General features: G+C 40.2%; 3 protein-coding genes across 4 annotated transcripts; 2 read left to right on the top strand and 1 right to left on the bottom strand.

The window, feature by feature from the left end:
- Nucleotides 1–1115: 1115 nt before the first annotated feature.
- Nucleotides 1116–5737, top strand: LOC115390054 (neuromedin-K receptor-like). The gene is made up of 4 exons (XM_030093713.1): nt 1116–1483; nt 2258–2446; nt 2604–2754; nt 5537–5737. The coding sequence occupies exons 1-4, from the start codon at nt 1116–1118 to the stop codon at nt 5735–5737; spliced, it is 909 nt and encodes a 302-aa protein (XP_029949573.1).
- Nucleotides 5738–6914: 1177 nt separating this feature from the next.
- On the bottom strand, nt 6915–10415 carry LOC115390057 (uncharacterized). 2 transcript variants are annotated; one of them, XM_030093717.1, is made up of 4 exons: nt 10291–10415; nt 9978–10069; nt 9187–9902; nt 6915–8566 (listed from the first exon to the last, which is right to left on the bottom strand). In XM_030093717.1, exons 2-4 carry the CDS (start codon nt 10035–10037, stop codon nt 8491–8493), a joined length of 852 nt encoding a protein of 283 aa, XP_029949577.1. In that variant the 5' UTR covers nt 10038–10069; nt 10291–10415; the 3' UTR covers nt 6915–8490. The 2 variants fall into 2 exon arrangements, with proteins under 2 accessions (XP_029949577.1, XP_029949576.1); XM_030093716.1 differs by having other exon boundaries at nt 9978–10072; nt 10291–10414.
- A 2829-nt stretch (nt 10416–13244) lies between these two features.
- On the top strand, nt 13245–17375 carry LOC115390032 (DNA-directed primase/polymerase protein-like). The gene is made up of 14 exons (XM_030093688.1): nt 13245–13296; nt 13906–14175; nt 14271–14365; nt 14461–14599; nt 14809–14956; nt 15033–15135; nt 15208–15350; nt 15542–15704; nt 15788–15885; nt 16022–16108; nt 16424–16532; nt 16614–16690; nt 16781–16827; nt 16922–17375. Exons 2-14 carry the CDS (start codon nt 14002–14004, stop codon nt 17147–17149), a joined length of 1611 nt encoding a protein of 536 aa, XP_029949548.1. The 5' UTR covers nt 13245–13296; nt 13906–14001; the 3' UTR covers nt 17150–17375.
- Nucleotides 17376–17403: the final 28 nt, after the last annotated feature.

Genomic DNA, 17403 nt, shown 5'->3' with positions numbered 1-17403 from the left:
GTGCCCTGACATATTCATTACAAGTTCCTCTAACAGCGCTAAATTGTCACTTGAAAGTTGCAGTGCCGGTCCGGCACCAGCATTTTTTTGGGGAGAATTTGAAAGGAATGACGTAATGCACGCTCCCGCTGGTTAGGTTTCATTTTGTCCGCCATTACTCTGCCAGATGCTTAGTGAGCAACAACTGAGCAGGATCTTCCAGAAAGTAAGAAAAGACTGGCTTCTAGCACTGCCACAGCTCCAGCACAGACTCCACCAGGTAAAAGAAACTTAAATCTTACTTGAGCGCTACTAAACCAGCGAAGAAGGAGTTCCCCTCTTCCGTGCACACGTGCCACAGGCACGAGTTTTTCACTAAGCTGCATTACGCCCAAGGCCTGCAGGGGGCGCTGTTTCGCTTAAAACGTGCAAACTCCTTAATGCACCTTTAAATTCCAACAAAATGACATGCAACTCGGAGGATTAAAAAATGCATCTTGTGTCAGGACAAACTATGACTTAATTCTTGAAACAATATCATATTTATGTCATTTATTTTGATTAATTTTCATGCTTCTTCCTTGATTCATGGAGAGATTAAACTGTTTTCTTCAGACTCAATAACAGAAAGTCGGACCATAAATAAATTTGCTTGATCACGTTTAAAACTTCCCAGTTGCTCACTGTTGTGCTTGCGTTGACCTTATCCTTACATAATTCATTCAAACCCGCATGAAATCCTGAAACTGTGAGCTTTGCCTTTGCTGGAGCGGCTATTAGGATTAACAGTATCACCCTCTAGTGATCTAAAGCCTCTGACGGCTCGAGCACAGGAAACAGCAGCTTTACCCCCTCAGTAAAGGCAGGGTTTGGGGGTTTGGCTCCATGAGGATAACTGGACTGCTGCAGACTCAATAGAGGGAAGTGTCCATCCTGTTGAAGCGCCTGTGTTCCATCCTGCCCCGTGTCGGTGTCCCTGATGGGGAGGAGCTGCCTGCAGCATCAGGACCAGTCCGTCTCTCGCGCGTCTCCGGTCACATGGTGACACTTGGCGCTGATATGTCGCGCGCCAGAGGCGCACAGACCGATGAGCGTGGCCTGTCTGCCAGCGACGGACGGAGACGCCTGATGAGGGAATGGCCTCTGGACGGGACGGATCCAACTCCACCGGGAACCAGACCAACCAGTTCGTGCAGCCGGCGTGGCGCGTGGCGCTGTGGTCGGGCGCGTACAGCACGGTGCTGGCGGTGGCCGTGTTCGGCAACCTGATCGTCATCTGGATTATTCTGGCGCACAAGCGGATGAGGACCGTCACCAACTATTTCCTGCTGAACTTGGCTTTCGCCGACGTTTCCATGGCCGCTTTCAACACGCTCATCAACTTCATCTACGCGGCGCACGGAGAGTGGTACTTTGGAGAAGTGTACTGCAGGTTTCACAACTTCTTCCCGGTCACTGCTGTGTTCGCCAGCATCTACTCAATGACCGCCATAGCCCTGGACAGGTGGGCGTCACACTCACATCAGCCCCGTTCAAAGATTTGCATCATTTTTTACTTACTTAACTTAAAAATGTATTATTAATATTATTATTATTGCAGTGTCTACAAGTCAACCTGTCCATCTACAGCATTTAAAAAAAACCGTTTTGATGAAAAGCAATAAATTGAGGCTAAATTACTTCATCAAAGCACGTTTTTAGTGCTGAATTTATAGGCAGTGGAATAGAAGTAAATGTACATGAAATACATAAAATATGCATCACTGGAAACAAATAAATGTAACGTGACAGTCAGGACAATTAACTATCAAGACTTGAAATGAAAAGCATCTATCAGCAACAAGCTTTTTCATTCTCCCTTTGAATCTCAAAAGTTGTTAACACATATCTTAAAATTTGGAAAACTTTCAGGAATCTGGCAGTAAACCATATGAGTGAGATGCTGGGTGTGCTGAGGAGCTCAGTGTTGTTCAAGCTACTGTGCACGGACCTATAAATGGCACATATTGTCTTTTTTTCTGTTCACTACGAATTTGATCAAATGTGACATTTAATTGTTGCAGCAGGTTACAGTAATTAAAAAAAAAAGTAATAATAAAGTTCAACATTTTTGTTAAATAAATTTTATTGAGCAGTTGAGACAGATGCAGATCTCGCCAGTATGGAGGGTTACTCATCCTGACCTGTTCTGCAAAAGGTCACATGTTATTGCGTCACAACACAGCCATTAGGAAACTGCCGTTTTGGTGTTCTTACCTATATTTACCTGCCTATTCAGATACATGGCCATCATCCATCCTCTGAATCCCCGTCTGTCTGCAAGAGCCACCATGGGGGTCATCGCCCTCATCTGGACTCTGGCTGTGGTTCTGGCCTTCCCTCTCTGTTACTTCTCCACCACACGGACTCTTCCCCGCAGAACCCTCTGCTACGTGGCCTGGCCCCGCATGGCTGATGACCCCTTCATGTGAGTCCACGCTCAACCAAACTTCCCCTCCCATAATGTAGCATTTTTATTGAGGTTATTTTCAATTCCATCCATACATTGTTCCGCCATTACCTCATGATCTCTTTGCTGGTGCCTCTTTAGATCATACTGTTGATGGACTTCCTTAATTCTGCAGGTATCACATCATAGTGACAGTGTTGGTCTATCTGTTGCCGCTGGTGGTCATGGGTATCACCTACACCATCGTGGGAGTGACGCTGTGGGGAGGTCAGATCCCCGGAGACTCATCTGACAGCTACCACGGACAGCTACTGGCTAAAAGGAAGGTAATCGCTGATTTTCTCTTTTTACGTTGTTGATGTGAACATGATCGATATCAAACAATTTTAAAGCAGATAAATTCAAAGATATGAGATTTCACAATCGACCAATCGTTGGTGGGTGTATTAGAATATTATTTCCAGAAAAGTAGTGTTCAGTTATCTATTTATTTATTTTACACAGAACATGAGGAATCGAACACCTACACGGTGCAAAAGAACAAAACAAACATGGAAAATGGTTTAAATTAAATCAGGATGCGATAAATATAACATATAATAATAAGATATAGCAGCACTGAGAGCTTTAATTGATAATTGAAGCAATGCATAAGCCAATATCTTGATATCACGGTGTGATTACGGTGTTAGGTTGAACTCAAGTGCGACTGTTTCCAGGAATGTCTGACCAGATAAGTCAATAAAAGTCCTTCTGGAGAGTCTGTGCACTCTCCATGCTGATGTAATTCAAAAACGGTTCCAGGGTTTATATATATATATATATATATATATATATATATATATATATATGTAAAATAAAAAAAAAACTTATATCCTGAATCCAGTAGGTCGTTGCTTCCAGGGGAATAAGTTGCATTATATTCAGTAACCACTATGAGAGCTTTAGGTTTGTCAGAGATCCAGTGAAGTAGGAAAGACTGTCTGGCGCCAAACAGCAGAACATCAAACTGTCTCCGTATACGAGGTTTTAGTATCAGTGCAGGATGTAATCCAAGGACGCAAGGCAGCAGGGAGAGATCCTGGTCTTTCAGATGATTATTGACTGTTTTATTGTTGAAGCTCTGCAGTGACTTTAAAAAAGTGACGTAACACACAGACTGATCGCGGATTTAGTCGACTGTTTAAATGAAAAAGATTATGAACCTTTTATAGGAACTAGTAAGCACAGAAAGCCAAAAAAAGACCAGCTATTTTTGTTTTATTCTTTACAAAAATAACCACACAAAGGAAGTGAAATATATCACCAAGTTAAAACAGATTGTGCTTCAGAAGAGTTGTTCAGCTGGTCTTGGAATTAGACAGAGAGAGCGAAGCTCCCGCCAGGTCTGTTGTCTAGGAAAACATATAAATGTACCACTTTAACAGCAGTTTAAGATTCTATCAGAAAACCCAATACTGTGACACAAAATCCTATCTAGAACTAAAATATCCTTTAAAGCCCAGCTGATTTTTATCATGTACATGCAAACACGGCTTGTTGAAGACAGAACGAACCCAGAGGCTCTCCTTTTACTGTAGTTTGGCATCATCAGTGAGACTGCACAGTGTGCTTTACAGCCACTGCTCTCAGGGTTGGTTTAAACAGGGATTAAGGTCATCACAGCTGTCATGACAGGCATCTATCAAGACAGCTGGGCTTAATGCCAGAGAATGTAATTCATTGATAAACATCTCAAATACAGCAGTTCAGCATGTCGGATTATTCAAAGCAAACCAGCAGATCCGGCTCTGGGAATGTTCATTCATAAAGGCAGTTTTAAATTTTTATTAAACTGCAGATCAACACCATGATTACTGAGCAGTTTGACTGTGATTAAAAGGCTGAAAGTGTGGATTTGATTGATTTTTTTTTTTAAACAAAGTATAATTTGACATCAAAGCAACACATTCTGATGCCAAAAAGTCAAATGAAGTAATCAGGACAACAAAAAGAGAAACTTGCAGTTTTGCTTATTTTTGAAGTCTTTTAGAGACTTCAGGGTCAGATATCCGCTGCAGGTCGTCTCAACAAGGGTGGAAAAAAGTTTTTAAAAGTCCAAGAACAAACCTAGTGGAAAGAAGTCATCCCAGATTCACAGCTCCAGGCTGATCACCAGGCTGGGCGTCTGCTGCTGCTCTGATTGCCAGCCGCTCCTTTTAACCCCCTGCGCCTTTGTACTGCGCTCCGCACATCGACGAGTTGCCCACTCTCCCCAGCAGCCCGCTGGGCGCCATGCGTCATCGCCGACCTTTCACTCTCTTTACAAAACCACCGTTTTGGGGTCAAACAATGGAGTTTATGATCGAAATGAACAACCTGACAATATCGGAGATCCGTGCGGGACCGTACTTTCACACGTGTGTCAGTGTGACTCACATGTTTGGGCAGTAACATATTTCTCTGGAACATAACTCTCCATAACTTGTGAAATCTTAAGAGGCAAAGTGTGTTGTTGTATTTGACAAAACTGTAATTTTTTTCTCAGTGTAAATTTTGTACAGTGCTGTATGTTTTGGCTCAGATCCACTGAAACGGAAAGACAGATGCGGAGCAAAAATACACAGAAGTCGTTTGTCCCACACTAAACATCCTGCAGCCTTCTGCTTTTTATAACAACAGATTTCAGATGTTTAGTGTTTTGGGAGGTTTATGTTAGGTGTTTATGACTGTTTGACTTTGATTGTTGATAATATGAAACTCTGCTACACTTTCATACCTGATGACTCCACAGAGCACATCTCTGGCGTCCAGTACGTTTCATCTTTGAACACTGTTTAGAAGAGATAAGAGGTACTCATAACTTGTGCAAATCACCCCAAAGGCCAGGAAGGGCTATTGTCCCAGCATGCCCTATTTCCACAGATTTGTGATCAAAACTGAAGACAATCAATACGTGGAGCTTAAAACTAATATTTGCTACATCAAACACATATTTGAGAACTATATCTAGTATAAATGCATTAAATGAAAGGCTATAAAGACCACTGATAATGCATTTTCTAATCCTTTAATGTGAAGTTCACTTGAAATTCTCTCCTGCTGCCTCATCGACTGTTCCTCCTGCAGGTGGTGAAGATGATGATCATTGTGGTGGTGACCTTTGCCCTCTGCTGGCTGCCCTACCACATCTACTTCATCGTGACGGGTCTGAACAAGCGTCTGAGCAAGTGGAAGTCCATCCAGCAGGTGTACCTGACGGTGCTGTGGCTGGCCATGAGCTCCACCATGTACAACCCCATCATCTACTGCTGCCTCAACAGCAGGTGAGTGCCGCCCGCTTCACGCCGCCGCCGCCGCCCCGTGAACCCGCCTCAGTCCAGCACTGACCTGACAGAGGGGTGATTTGGGCTGCAGGTTTCGGGCAGGATTCAAAATGGTTTTCCGCTGGTGTCCGTTTGTCCGAGTGTCCTCCTACGATGAGCTGGAGCTCCAAAACACCAGGCTGAGACCCGGTCACCAGAGCAGCATGTGCACCCTCTCTCGAGTGGACACCAGCATCCTGAGCAAAGACAAGAGCATTCGAGGAAACAGAGCGAAGCTCGACTCAGAGCAGGGCGATAAAGAGGCTGACTAAGTTTCCACTGACTCCATCTGAAAGTTGTGTTGTGTGTCTCTGTTTTGAGCTGTTATGTTCAAAGAGGCTTGAATATAAATGGATGTTTATTAACGTGAGATTGCAGTGGTGATCTTCACGCGACAGGGGTGTTTTCGTGTTTTCGGGCCTTCCCTCAGAACACTCAGAAGATGCAGAGGAAACGTAGAGCATTAAATATGTGTTTACTCCCGTTGGAAAACAAGTGAACGGTTCTTATCATAATGAGGCTGCAGATCTGGTCATTTGTCCTCCTCACAGAAAGTCTCTTCGGGGACATTATTGTCTCAGATATCTCGTTTCATCTTAATGTCTAATGCAGAAATCATTCAGATATGTCTTAATGTAAAAAAAAAAAAACTGCCGAAGGATATTTATAACTCTTTTTTTTTTCTTAATTTCTGTCATAATTCAACCTTTTCAGTCACAAATGATTAACTTCAAAGGCTTGAATTCAACTTTTAATTTCATAAGATACACAATATTCTTACTTCTGTAGTTTTGCTGTTTCTTTAATGGTGAAATGTAGAAGTAAATACAGATCGTATCACTTTCTGTCGGACACTAGTTCATGTAGTGTTCAGAATATAGCAAGAGTAGGCTATTGTGAATGTGTGTTGAAGCTATCTCATGGAAATCTGGTCACATTTAATTCAGAGTTGCAGTTGCTTCTTTTATTACAAGCGACTGCTGTTTATTGGCTTAAATATATTTTTTAACATAACTTTTTGTTGTGTATTGAATGGACTTCTTTTTGTAATCAAATTACTTCGAATGAGACAGTAATAGAGACATGGATGAATAATTTTCTGAATTTCTGATCTATTTAAACAGATTGATCCACACAAGGGAGTTTTTTCAAGTTTTTATTTACATAGCTTTCTGTGTTAGATAAAACAAACGCATAGCACATTTTTCTAGATTATATTTATTTTGCAGGTCAAAGGTCGTGAGCTGTCATGTGTTTTTTATTGGTATAGTTTATTCATAGGAAAATCCTTCATCAGTGCCAGAAACCAAACATAGTTGAAGCTGCTTTTGAAGTTTTGTGATGAGACTTGTTCACTCTGCGGTTAGCATGCTATTAAATGAATCACAGTCTCCGGTGGCTCAGCCCATCTCCAACAGTAATGCTCCTCAAGAGACTTTAATGCCCCGAAGGATTACATTGCGACTCTGACTTCACTGTTTGTTTGGTGTTTTCTGCATTTTTATGACAGAATGTAATTTTCCCAAGTGCTTGCTGGTTGGAATTTTGTTCGCTGGAGGAAGCTTGTTCCTTTTGAAAATGTACTTTTTGTAGATTGTTGATGTGGGTCTTCATCTACTGTATTTCTTCCGTCATATAAAGACAGTCTTTTGTAACATTTTGATCATTTGGTGCTGACAACAAAGCAAAGCAAATACAAATAAAGTATACTATTCTTCACTGGGTTCATGAGTGGAAATTCTTATATAACGAAACATGTATGTTTTACTTTTATTCATAGGTAATCTTTTACCCTTAAACAGTGGACCTGTGACGCTGAGTATTGCTTCTTTTTTCAGGACTTGGAATTCCCAAATGTACCATGAAAGAAACAATGAATTGAATCTTGATCAGATTACATCAGCTTCATTTTAGTGAGTCCATAAATAATCCCAAAGCTGCGTTTATTTTTTTTTAAATTCTTATTATCTTTTTTTTATTTTTTTCAATTTTATCAGGCTGTTTATGAAGCATGGATTAAACACAGAAAGATAAAGCAAAAAGATCTGAGTTCAGAGACAGTTACGTATTGGATCTGATGACGTAAGTAAATTTAAAAAGTTCACATGATGCCAGAAATACAAACGAAACCAGGAGACAATGAGGCTGGAAATCTCTGTGAGCCGCTTCAGCTTTAAAAAAGTTAATATGCTGCCTGAAAATGTGCTATGCTCTCATTGTTGTGCTAATAATACAAAATTAAGAAGTATATAGATTTGTAGATAACATGAATATGCTGGTAACTTGTCCTCATCGTTGTTGCTGTTTCCATTTGTATACAGCTCTGATAAAAATTCAGCGGTGAGTTGTTCATACAAAATCTGATAGTTTGTTCACATAATGTACTTTTCATTTCCTGATGTTATCACCTGCTAGTGCGGCACACTGGAGACTACCGTGAAGAACACGCAACATGAACTGCAACACATTCATCCAGGGGCCTTCTGTTCCTCATCCCTCACACCCTTTCAAAGAAAAACTGTAAACGTTAGCGAAGATAATTTGTTTTTCTTGCTCAAGAAAACACACAATCTGACCTATAATTCAGAATCCATTGCAGAAGGACCAACAGCCACATGAGTACACTGGCTGCTGATTGTAGAATATTATTTGTAACACACCACAGTTTTTCTGTAATATCAAAACTCACACACAACATTAAAATGTAAACAGTTTCCGCTAAGCAGCTGAATAAAGAAAAGAAAGGATCACAAGCGCAGACGGAAGCCACAGAGTGGAGACAGCAGCCGGAGACCTGCAGAGACAAAGGAGAGAAGGGAGAAAACTTGTATTATCTTCATTTTTCACAATCACCTTATAGTTACAGCAGTTTTTAGCATTTCACAGGGAACATTGCTATTTAGTTTAGGCAGATTTTCAGATTGTAAAAAAATATATGTTCCATATTTTTATACTTTTCTATTTCTGTTGCAATCATTTCACAATGATTAGCATGGTGATTTCGAAAGTAATTTCGAGGTTATGCAGTAAAACAAACTGTAAGACAAACTGAATTTAATGAACTAAAACAAACTTTGCTTTCATCCACAGTTTTTTTTCCCTGGTTTATTCATAAGTATCTTGTCTAAGTTTAGGAAGGAATGCTGACGATTAATGCTCAGGTTTTCAGAGTCTTTTAAGAGATTAAGTATTTCAGATTTTGAGCCTGTAACATTGTGTAGGTGCTGTTGAAAAATGATGCATTTGCATAAAAAGATATGTGTGCATATAGCTCTATTATAATACTGATTTTGTAATTATCCAATAAACAATTATAAATCCACATCTTAAAACCATATCAGTGTCACTGACTTCTTTCGTTCAGAGTTTTAGTCGAAAAATCTTTCATCATCACAAACAAATGGTGAATCTTACCTTGAAAAAGAGAAACAGTTGTGTGTGCTGTTCATTTTTAGGTTTTTCAAAACAATCTCTGTGTATGTACTTTCGTTATCGTCTTCTTTTTTAGTTACTTCCTCCACAATGAAATCTTCAGCTGGAGATAAGAGGACTTTATCTTTATCGCTGTCACAGATGTGCTCCCCCACGCTGGCAGAGAAGCAAGAAGTGATGTTTAGAAGGACTCGCCCGTCAAAGTCCTCCAGCTTCTTTAGTGCCTGAAAGTTTGAAGTAGCAACAGTGAAACTCCCAAATGTCACTCGTGAGCCTTTTTTCGGGGTGGGAGTTTTCTCCGGGAGAACAAACACAGTCTGGCACGTCTTGGGATTCAGCAGTGTGATCGCATCCATGAGCAGAAAATAAAGAGACTTGAAGTGGAAGTCGTTCTCATAGGTGCTCACATTTGCGCTCATTGTTTGGACAGCTTTGTCAAAAGCCTTCACGAAATCTTCTCCCTCTGAGAGTAGGTAAGCGGAGAGAGCAAATGTGTGGGCGTCTATTCCTCCAGGGATCAGTGCTGAACACTTGCTGTTCAAAGTCCACGCTTTCTGGAATCCCACGCTGTTGTTCAGCTCCTGTTTCAACAGGCCCGAATGGACGAACTTCTCCATGGCCTGCTGACGGCATCCTCTGTATAGGTCATTCACAACACCCGGAGCCCAGCCCAGCAGCTCTCCATTCCCTGCAGCGGCCTTCAAGAGGAATTCACAGTGAAATGAAGACAATTCATTAGCCACATGGCTGTTAGAGAAAGGAATAATACTCACATGACAGAAGAGAGCTGTGAAGCAGATTGTAGCAAGAAGCACTTTACTCCTGTCCCACATTTTAAAGGCTCCTCTTCTTCCTCTTCTGCACTCTTCTGGAACATACAGACAGCAAAAAAACTCTGCAGGATTAAACTTGAACAAAACGTAGTGTGACACATGAGGGGATGAACTGGGTCCGGGCAAGCCCTAATCTGTCGATGAGGTTTTCCTCTTTCCTTCCGATGGGGCACACCCATCCAGCCCAGGATGAAAATCACCATGAAATAAACTTAAATGCAAGCGAACGTGGAAAAAACCAAATGGCACATACCTTAAGCGAGGATAATAAGCGTTTGTGAGAGACTCAGAAAATCAAGTCTATCAAACTGCAATGGGAATGATTCTCTGCCCAACAGTGTCTGGGGAAATGGAGCCACTTATCTTACTGAACAACCCCTTTTTCCTTTCCTGTGGAAGGAAATGACGTGCCACTGGGGAACCTTCTGTCCACTTATTTGTTCTGCTGTAGCTACCGTGTTGCTGCAGATTTGTTGCTCCTGTTTTTAAAAACCTACATGCTTTGCTTAAAGTTTAATTCTGATGATTCTCAGCATAATATGGGACCTTTAAAAGCTGTTTAACCTGCCATCATCTTTCTTTAAAGCTTAATACCGTTCTAGCTTCATAGTATTCCATGAAAATTAAAAAGATTCCCTTGAAACATTCTTTTGTGTGCACGATTCATTGTTATATGCAAGGCTTGAGGACATTATGAGGCTGCAGCAGTTTATACCAAATGTATTGTCAGCAACTGTGAGGAACATATTCAGCTTTGATTTTGAGAAAACTAAGTAGAACCGCATGAAAACTCAAGTTCTTGTCTGAACTCTTTATTAGTGTTAGATAATCAGATAAATATACAGATAGAGGGTGTTGTCATTGAAAGGCAAAATCAAAACGATTTTTAGGAGGTTTGACAAATGCACTGGAAACCTCACATACATCAAATCCAAAACAAAATATCCAGAAGCATCTCAGTCCTGGCAAAAGCCCAGAAATCTCTCTATATTCTGTACAACTCCTTGATACAACTTACTGTGTGGAATTGTGTAGAGATACTTATGTTAGTTTCCTGAAAAGAATCGTTGTACTGAAAAAACGAGCGATAAGAATTGTACATAAGACTGGCTTTCGAGAACATACAAATCCATGTTTCTCAAAGTCATAGTTTTAAAATTTCTGGATGTTGTTGAGTTTAAAACTATTCAAATCATTCATAAAGCAAAGAATAACTTATTACCTCGTAATATTCAAAAGCTGTTCTGTAAAAGAGAAAATGGCTGGTCTAAGAGGAGAGTTAGAGTTTAAAATTCATTAGTTTGTACTACTCTAAAAAGTTTTTGTGTGTCACAAAACTATGGAAACATTACAGTATATTATAGGATTTTAATGAATTAAAAGTGATGACAAGCATGACAATGTTTTGTTTTGTACATAACGATAATAGTATTGATGTCAAGGAGTAGAATTAAAGAAATATTTCTTCTTCCTACTCCTTAATGTGAAAGACACGGGCACATATGGTGATGACTCTTTTTGTCTATGTAACTGAATGTCTGTTTTTCTTTATTTTTCTGATAGTGCACTTATTTTTTTACAAGTTTGAAATAAAGCTTTCAAATCAAATCAAAAATCAGTTGTTTACATCAGCAATCAGGCAACAAATGCATTCAGTAGAAGGAGTTTTTAAAGCTGTACAGAAAGTCGAACAGTCTTTAAAAATGATTTCAATATCACAGTCCACTACTCATGAAGTTAGAAAAGACACCAAACAAACCTTGACAAATATTGTGAGTCTACTGAGGTGTTTTCTTTGGAGTTGTCCAGAGTTTGGACAGCAGAGCAGTTTCCTTTTCTACAGTGGTATGTTCCATTTCCCACCTCCGTTTCACTTCCCTCCTTGACTCGAGGGAAAGCGAACAGGATCAGGGTTGTGGATGGCTAGGTTATCATGAAAACACCTTTTGTCTGAATTAAATGAACTGGAGAGAAAGTTGTTGGCAACAGTGAATCAACTAAAAAAAGTCAGCTTACATTGTACTTTCAGATACTAGCAAGTTGATTGTAACTGAAAGTATCATTTAAAAAAGTATGATGAGAGGCGATAGATTTCTTAAAGTATGAAGTGTGTTTTTTAAGTGTTTTGATAACTACGTTTAGACATTAAAGGCACTTGTGGTCATTATCTTTATTTCCCAGTGTAATAGCCACAAACACTTTGTTACTTGTTTGTGAATGACATTTGCATATAACATGAGTCCAAAACAAAATGTTTTGAAGTTTATATAAATACATTCAGTAAAGTGCAGATTTCCTCGTAATCACCTTTAGTTCGGCAGTGTTTGGTTGATAAAATATAATGTGTGAACTTGTTCTGAAAAGCAATAACTCATGCCTTTTTTTGAGTACTGTATTAGCAACAATGAATGAGTGTTTCAATATCAGGGATAAAGGATTTATTGGTAGATAGAATTGTTTATTAACATACAGTTATCAAACAGTTCATTTAACATATTCATAACAAAAACTGCATTCTAAATCAAAATCTTTGTTAAATCTATCTTTTAAATAAGTTTTATCAGCATTGATTTTATGGATAAATGTAAAAGATGTTTCCCAGTTCCTAACAATGAGACAATTTTTATTTAATATGGCTTATCATCCTCAAATCTATTCCAGTATAAAACAACACAAAGTTAAGTTGTAACTTCTTTAAGAAAAGACTTCAGTAAACACATTTTCCCTGCAGGTTTTGCAGTTGGAACTAAAACAGATTAGTTTGTGGACCTCAAGTCTCTTATGGCATTTAAAAAGCACACATAGGGATGAAGTGGCTTCAAACACTCCAGCACACTCTACATGAGATACGGCGATATTATTTCCTCCAAGAATAAATAAATGTTAATGTTTAATCAAAGTTCTTTTCTTTTCTTTCAAATCTTTATTGAGAAATACAGTGCAGTGCTGTAGAAGAACACCGCCAGGGGGCAGTAAACACGCTGACAAAACTTCTGAATATCATATGACACAAATACATTAAAACAAGCAAACATATCACGAGTCTTTATAACTTTGATATTGGTGGATTTAATAACAATTTTCATAAATTGTTTAACCTAATTTTTATTTTGTTTTATTTTTGCTCGTGACCGGAAGTGTCGTTGTTCCGTTTCCGGAGGCGCCAAATAGAAAACAAACCCCGGCTGTTTTTTTTTTTTCTTTAGGTACACCGAGGGCAAAAGACAGAAGGCGGACTTTAATCTACTGCATTAAACCGGTAATGTAAACTTTTAAACTGTGTTAGTGTTGAACCTGAGCGAGTCTGAGCTTCGTCGTTATCCATAATTTTAGCGACACCACGTGAGGAAAATGTTACAGCCTGTGAATATAAAGTCCAGAGTGAGCTGGTCGCTTATAATAATGAACGAATATGCCGTTTCGGGGTCTCGGTGTTGAAAATACACATTTTTAAAGCAAAACACAGCTTCTAATGTTCCAATGTGTTGTAAATGTGTTGATGTGGCGAGGAAGGAGCTCTACTGCCCCTTTGAGGCTCTCTGAAGTAGTGCAGGAGGGGTATCTCACTTTTTAAATCCAAATTATGTACATTATCGTGTTAAAAAAATAGAGATATGATGATGTGAAAGAAATATCTTTGAAGATGACCAGGAGGAATTACATCACAAATGATATAAATGTATTTGTTATATACTTTTAATTTTTATATAAGTGTAGCATACATATGTTGTGACTGATCATCATTATTCTGTTAGTGAGGAATTTTGTTGTTTTTGTGAAACACTTTGAGTTTTTATCCACTCTGGCTGCAGTTTTTTGTGGGTGATGAAGAATGTTCTATAACTTAATTGTTTCCAAACATTTCCAGTTTATTTACAGGTGGAGAAGGATAACCATTGATGATTCTTCCCCTCTGCGTGGATACAGTAACTGTTGACTACTGGTGGTCAGTAAACACTTGAGGATGAGGAAGTGGGGAGACCGGCTCCAGAAAGTGGAGCAGCTTGCTCAGTCGTTCCATCAAAATCCTCTAACGTCACGCTACAAACCTCGACTGTGGCCCTGCCAGCCTTCCTCTGTCTGGAAACTCTTCCCTCGCCAAAGCACTGCGATCAGCTTCGCTCAGAGCTGCAAAGAAGTAAACAAGACACTGTTTTATCACTAAGACACAGCTTTTTACAATTAAGTCAAGAAAAAACAAAATCACTAACAGTTCTTCTTGGGATTTCCTAGGTTGTACATGTGTTTGCACTTGAGAAGGAAAATGCATCCCATGGCCAGAGGATCTATCTGGTGACCAGTTACAGTGAGCTGTGGCACTACTACAGGTAAATATTATCTATTTAAAGGAGTAACATCTTCGTTGAGAGAATATATGCTGCTGATCTGAATGAGTAAGACTTTTCTTCTGTTTTTTTTGAAGGACTTTCTCTCAGTCCTTGATGCACTGCTATGAGGTGATCCCAGAGGGAGCTGTCTGTAAGCTTTACTTTGACTTGGAGTTCCACAAACCTTCAAACAAAGACTGTGATGGTGGAGCGATGGTGTCTATGCTCATCCAGGTACAGTTCATGTTTGTGCCATTTTATTTGAATATGAAGAATTCACTGCGCAAATTTAACAATTGGTCCAATTACATGCTGTCTGTTATCAACTTTGCTCATAAATGATATCACTGGATAATATTTATAGGCCAATATTTCACCTAAATACTCTCTTAAAATGAGGATAATGTTCTACATTCACATGTTTGTGTTGTGTGTGTTGACAGTATGTCTGTGATAAGTTACTGGAGGTTTATGGAGTTGAATGCTCTGTGAAAAATGTCCTCAACCTGGACTCCAGCACAGAAGAGAAGTTCAGTCGGCATCTTATTTTTAGTCTCCAAAATGCCGCTTTTAAAGACAACATACATGTGGGTGAGTTCCATCTCGCAAGGACACAGCAGATCACGTTTCCTAATTCACAAAGTTTTTTTCTTTTTCTCCTTGGCAGGACGGTTCATCCATGCTATTCTGAAGCCCGTCCTAAACAAAGATAAAAATGGGAGTAACCTGGACCATGGGCTGCATTCAGAGGCGGAAAACACTGCAGAAGGGTTAGTTTTATACACAAACCACTTGATTTTCCTGTTATCACTTTTCATGTTGTCTTATTGTGCTGATGGCAGGAGACACGCTGTCCCTGAGAGGAAGCCAGCACAGGCAGGTGGGATGACTGAGAGTCCACAGATAAAGAGGCGTAAACAGGAAGACCTCAGCTTCCTGCAGGTGAAAAACAAGGACGGCCGGGACTGTCTATTTGTAGACCTTGGTAAGAAGAATTGCATTTTATTTCACTTTTTTTTTCCAAATTTTGTCATACACAACCTTCACACAGGCTGAATAAATTGATTTTTCAAGCATCCACTGAGTCAAATGTATCCTTGCTGAACTGAACTATATTCAGCCTCTTTTTACCACAACTCTCTTCCTTGTTTGCACCTTTTGTTTTTGTCGCAACAGGTGTTTACACCAAGAACAGAAATTTCCGACTGTACAAGTCATCAAAAGTTGGGAAGACTGCCGCTTTCACCGTCGCAGAAGGCAACCAGTTTATTGGTAAAGCGGAGAAGGGAACGTCCCCAGAGGAGAGCGTATTTCTGGCGTCGCTGGTGTGTAATGTGAGGTAAAGTCGGCTCCTTTCAACGTTTCATAACCTGATTCTTTCTTTATGCTGCCAGATCAAGTGTTACTCCTTCGTGCAATCAGTTTCACAGGTCAGAGAATTCTTACTTGGGACGTCGCAGAAGAAAATGAGCCCAAAGGCAAAATGAATCATCACCAGCAAGGATCGGCTTCACATTCAGGTGACGCAGACCTGAGTCTTGCGCGAACATAGAAGTAACTCTCAGTCCGGATTTACCATCACTGAGTTTTCTTGAGGCATTTTTGATATGGATGCATTAATTAAATGTAACTTTTCCCTCCACGTGTTCTTGGCAGACACATTTTCAGGGTGGCTGTCGTCACCTCACCAGGAACTCGACGAGTTTGTCCTGACAGTTGTCCGAAAGGACGGCATCCAAGGAAGTGAGTATGCATATCTGCATACGACAAGAGTTGGCACAACGCGTTTCTGTAGTAAAACTTTCATTTTGTTTTCACACAAGCTGATAAATGAAGTCTTGAGAGCCCAGAATATGGGGTATCACTCACACACACTCTGGATGGTGTGTGTTAGTGAACAGATAATATAATCAGTAGTGTAAAGCTGCTTCACACTAACTGCTGAAGTAGTGAAATACTATTTGCTTTTAATACGCAAAACATGAGAGAGAAACTTATTTTGCCGTTTGTTGTTGGAAAAACCTTGTCACAGAGTTGACGTTTAATGCTTTTCACCAGCCATCAGACGATGGAATTACTTTCCTGCAGAACAGCTTCTGGTCTACGACATCGCCAAATACCGCTGGTGTGAGAACGTGGGCAGATTTCATAAAAGCAACAACATCATGTATGTAGAGAGACAGAATGTTCTGCAGGATGCGTCTGGGTGTCGGCCTCCTCTTTGAACTGCTCTCAACTTCCTTTGCAGGATTGTTGTGGATTTAAGGGAGGAAGTCTGGTATCAGAAGTGTCACGATCCCGAATGCAGGAACTTCAGGTCCTCCAGTAGGTTCCAGCCTCACAAAGCCAACATATGGTCTTCAGTTTACGGTCACACTGTCTCATAAGATTATAATCTGCACCTCATCATCGCAGGCTACCCGCTGCCGCAGGAGATCTGCGTCAGCTACATCTTGTCACTGGTAGGTTTTTATTTAAACCTCCTGGCGGGCAGGGCCAGAATTAACTTAAGCGCCGCATCTTGTTTTCTGATCAAACGCTGCCGTCTTCACACAGGACGAAGAGGACCAGGCGTATTTAATGGACGACGCTGGCAACATTGAACCCAGCCAGACGCCAAACCAGGCCAAGCAGAGGACAGCGGAGTCAGAGAAAACTCCCAACGTGTGGGGCAACGAGCTGGACGACCAGGAGTATCTGGAAAGTCTGAATGACTTTGAGAAGAGTGACGGGGAGATCTCGGATCAGCTGCTGCTCTCATGCATGGCAGACTTTGATTCTTAGGAAGAGATTGATGTTACTTTACTGTACTAAAATGGATAACTTTTTAAGCAGGATAAAAACATGTAAATTGTTTCTGAACCACTGTTAATTGAGTGATAACAATAGACTAATATTGCGCAATATTTCTCATGTAAATTGATGGATATGGTAGTTTGCTGTGCAGCTTGTTCTTGCCCTTTTCTAACATGTTTAAATGCTGGTATCGTAAATGACTGCGCCTCAGCAAAAACAGTCTATTAATGCACTTTAACATC

Source organism: Salarias fasciatus, chromosome 6, assembly GCF_902148845.1.
Source record: "Salarias fasciatus chromosome 6, fSalaFa1.1, whole genome shotgun sequence".
Classification (NCBI taxonomy): domain Eukaryota; kingdom Metazoa; phylum Chordata; class Actinopteri; order Blenniiformes; family Blenniidae; genus Salarias; species Salarias fasciatus.
This window is presented reverse-complemented; position numbering and strand designations above follow the sequence as displayed.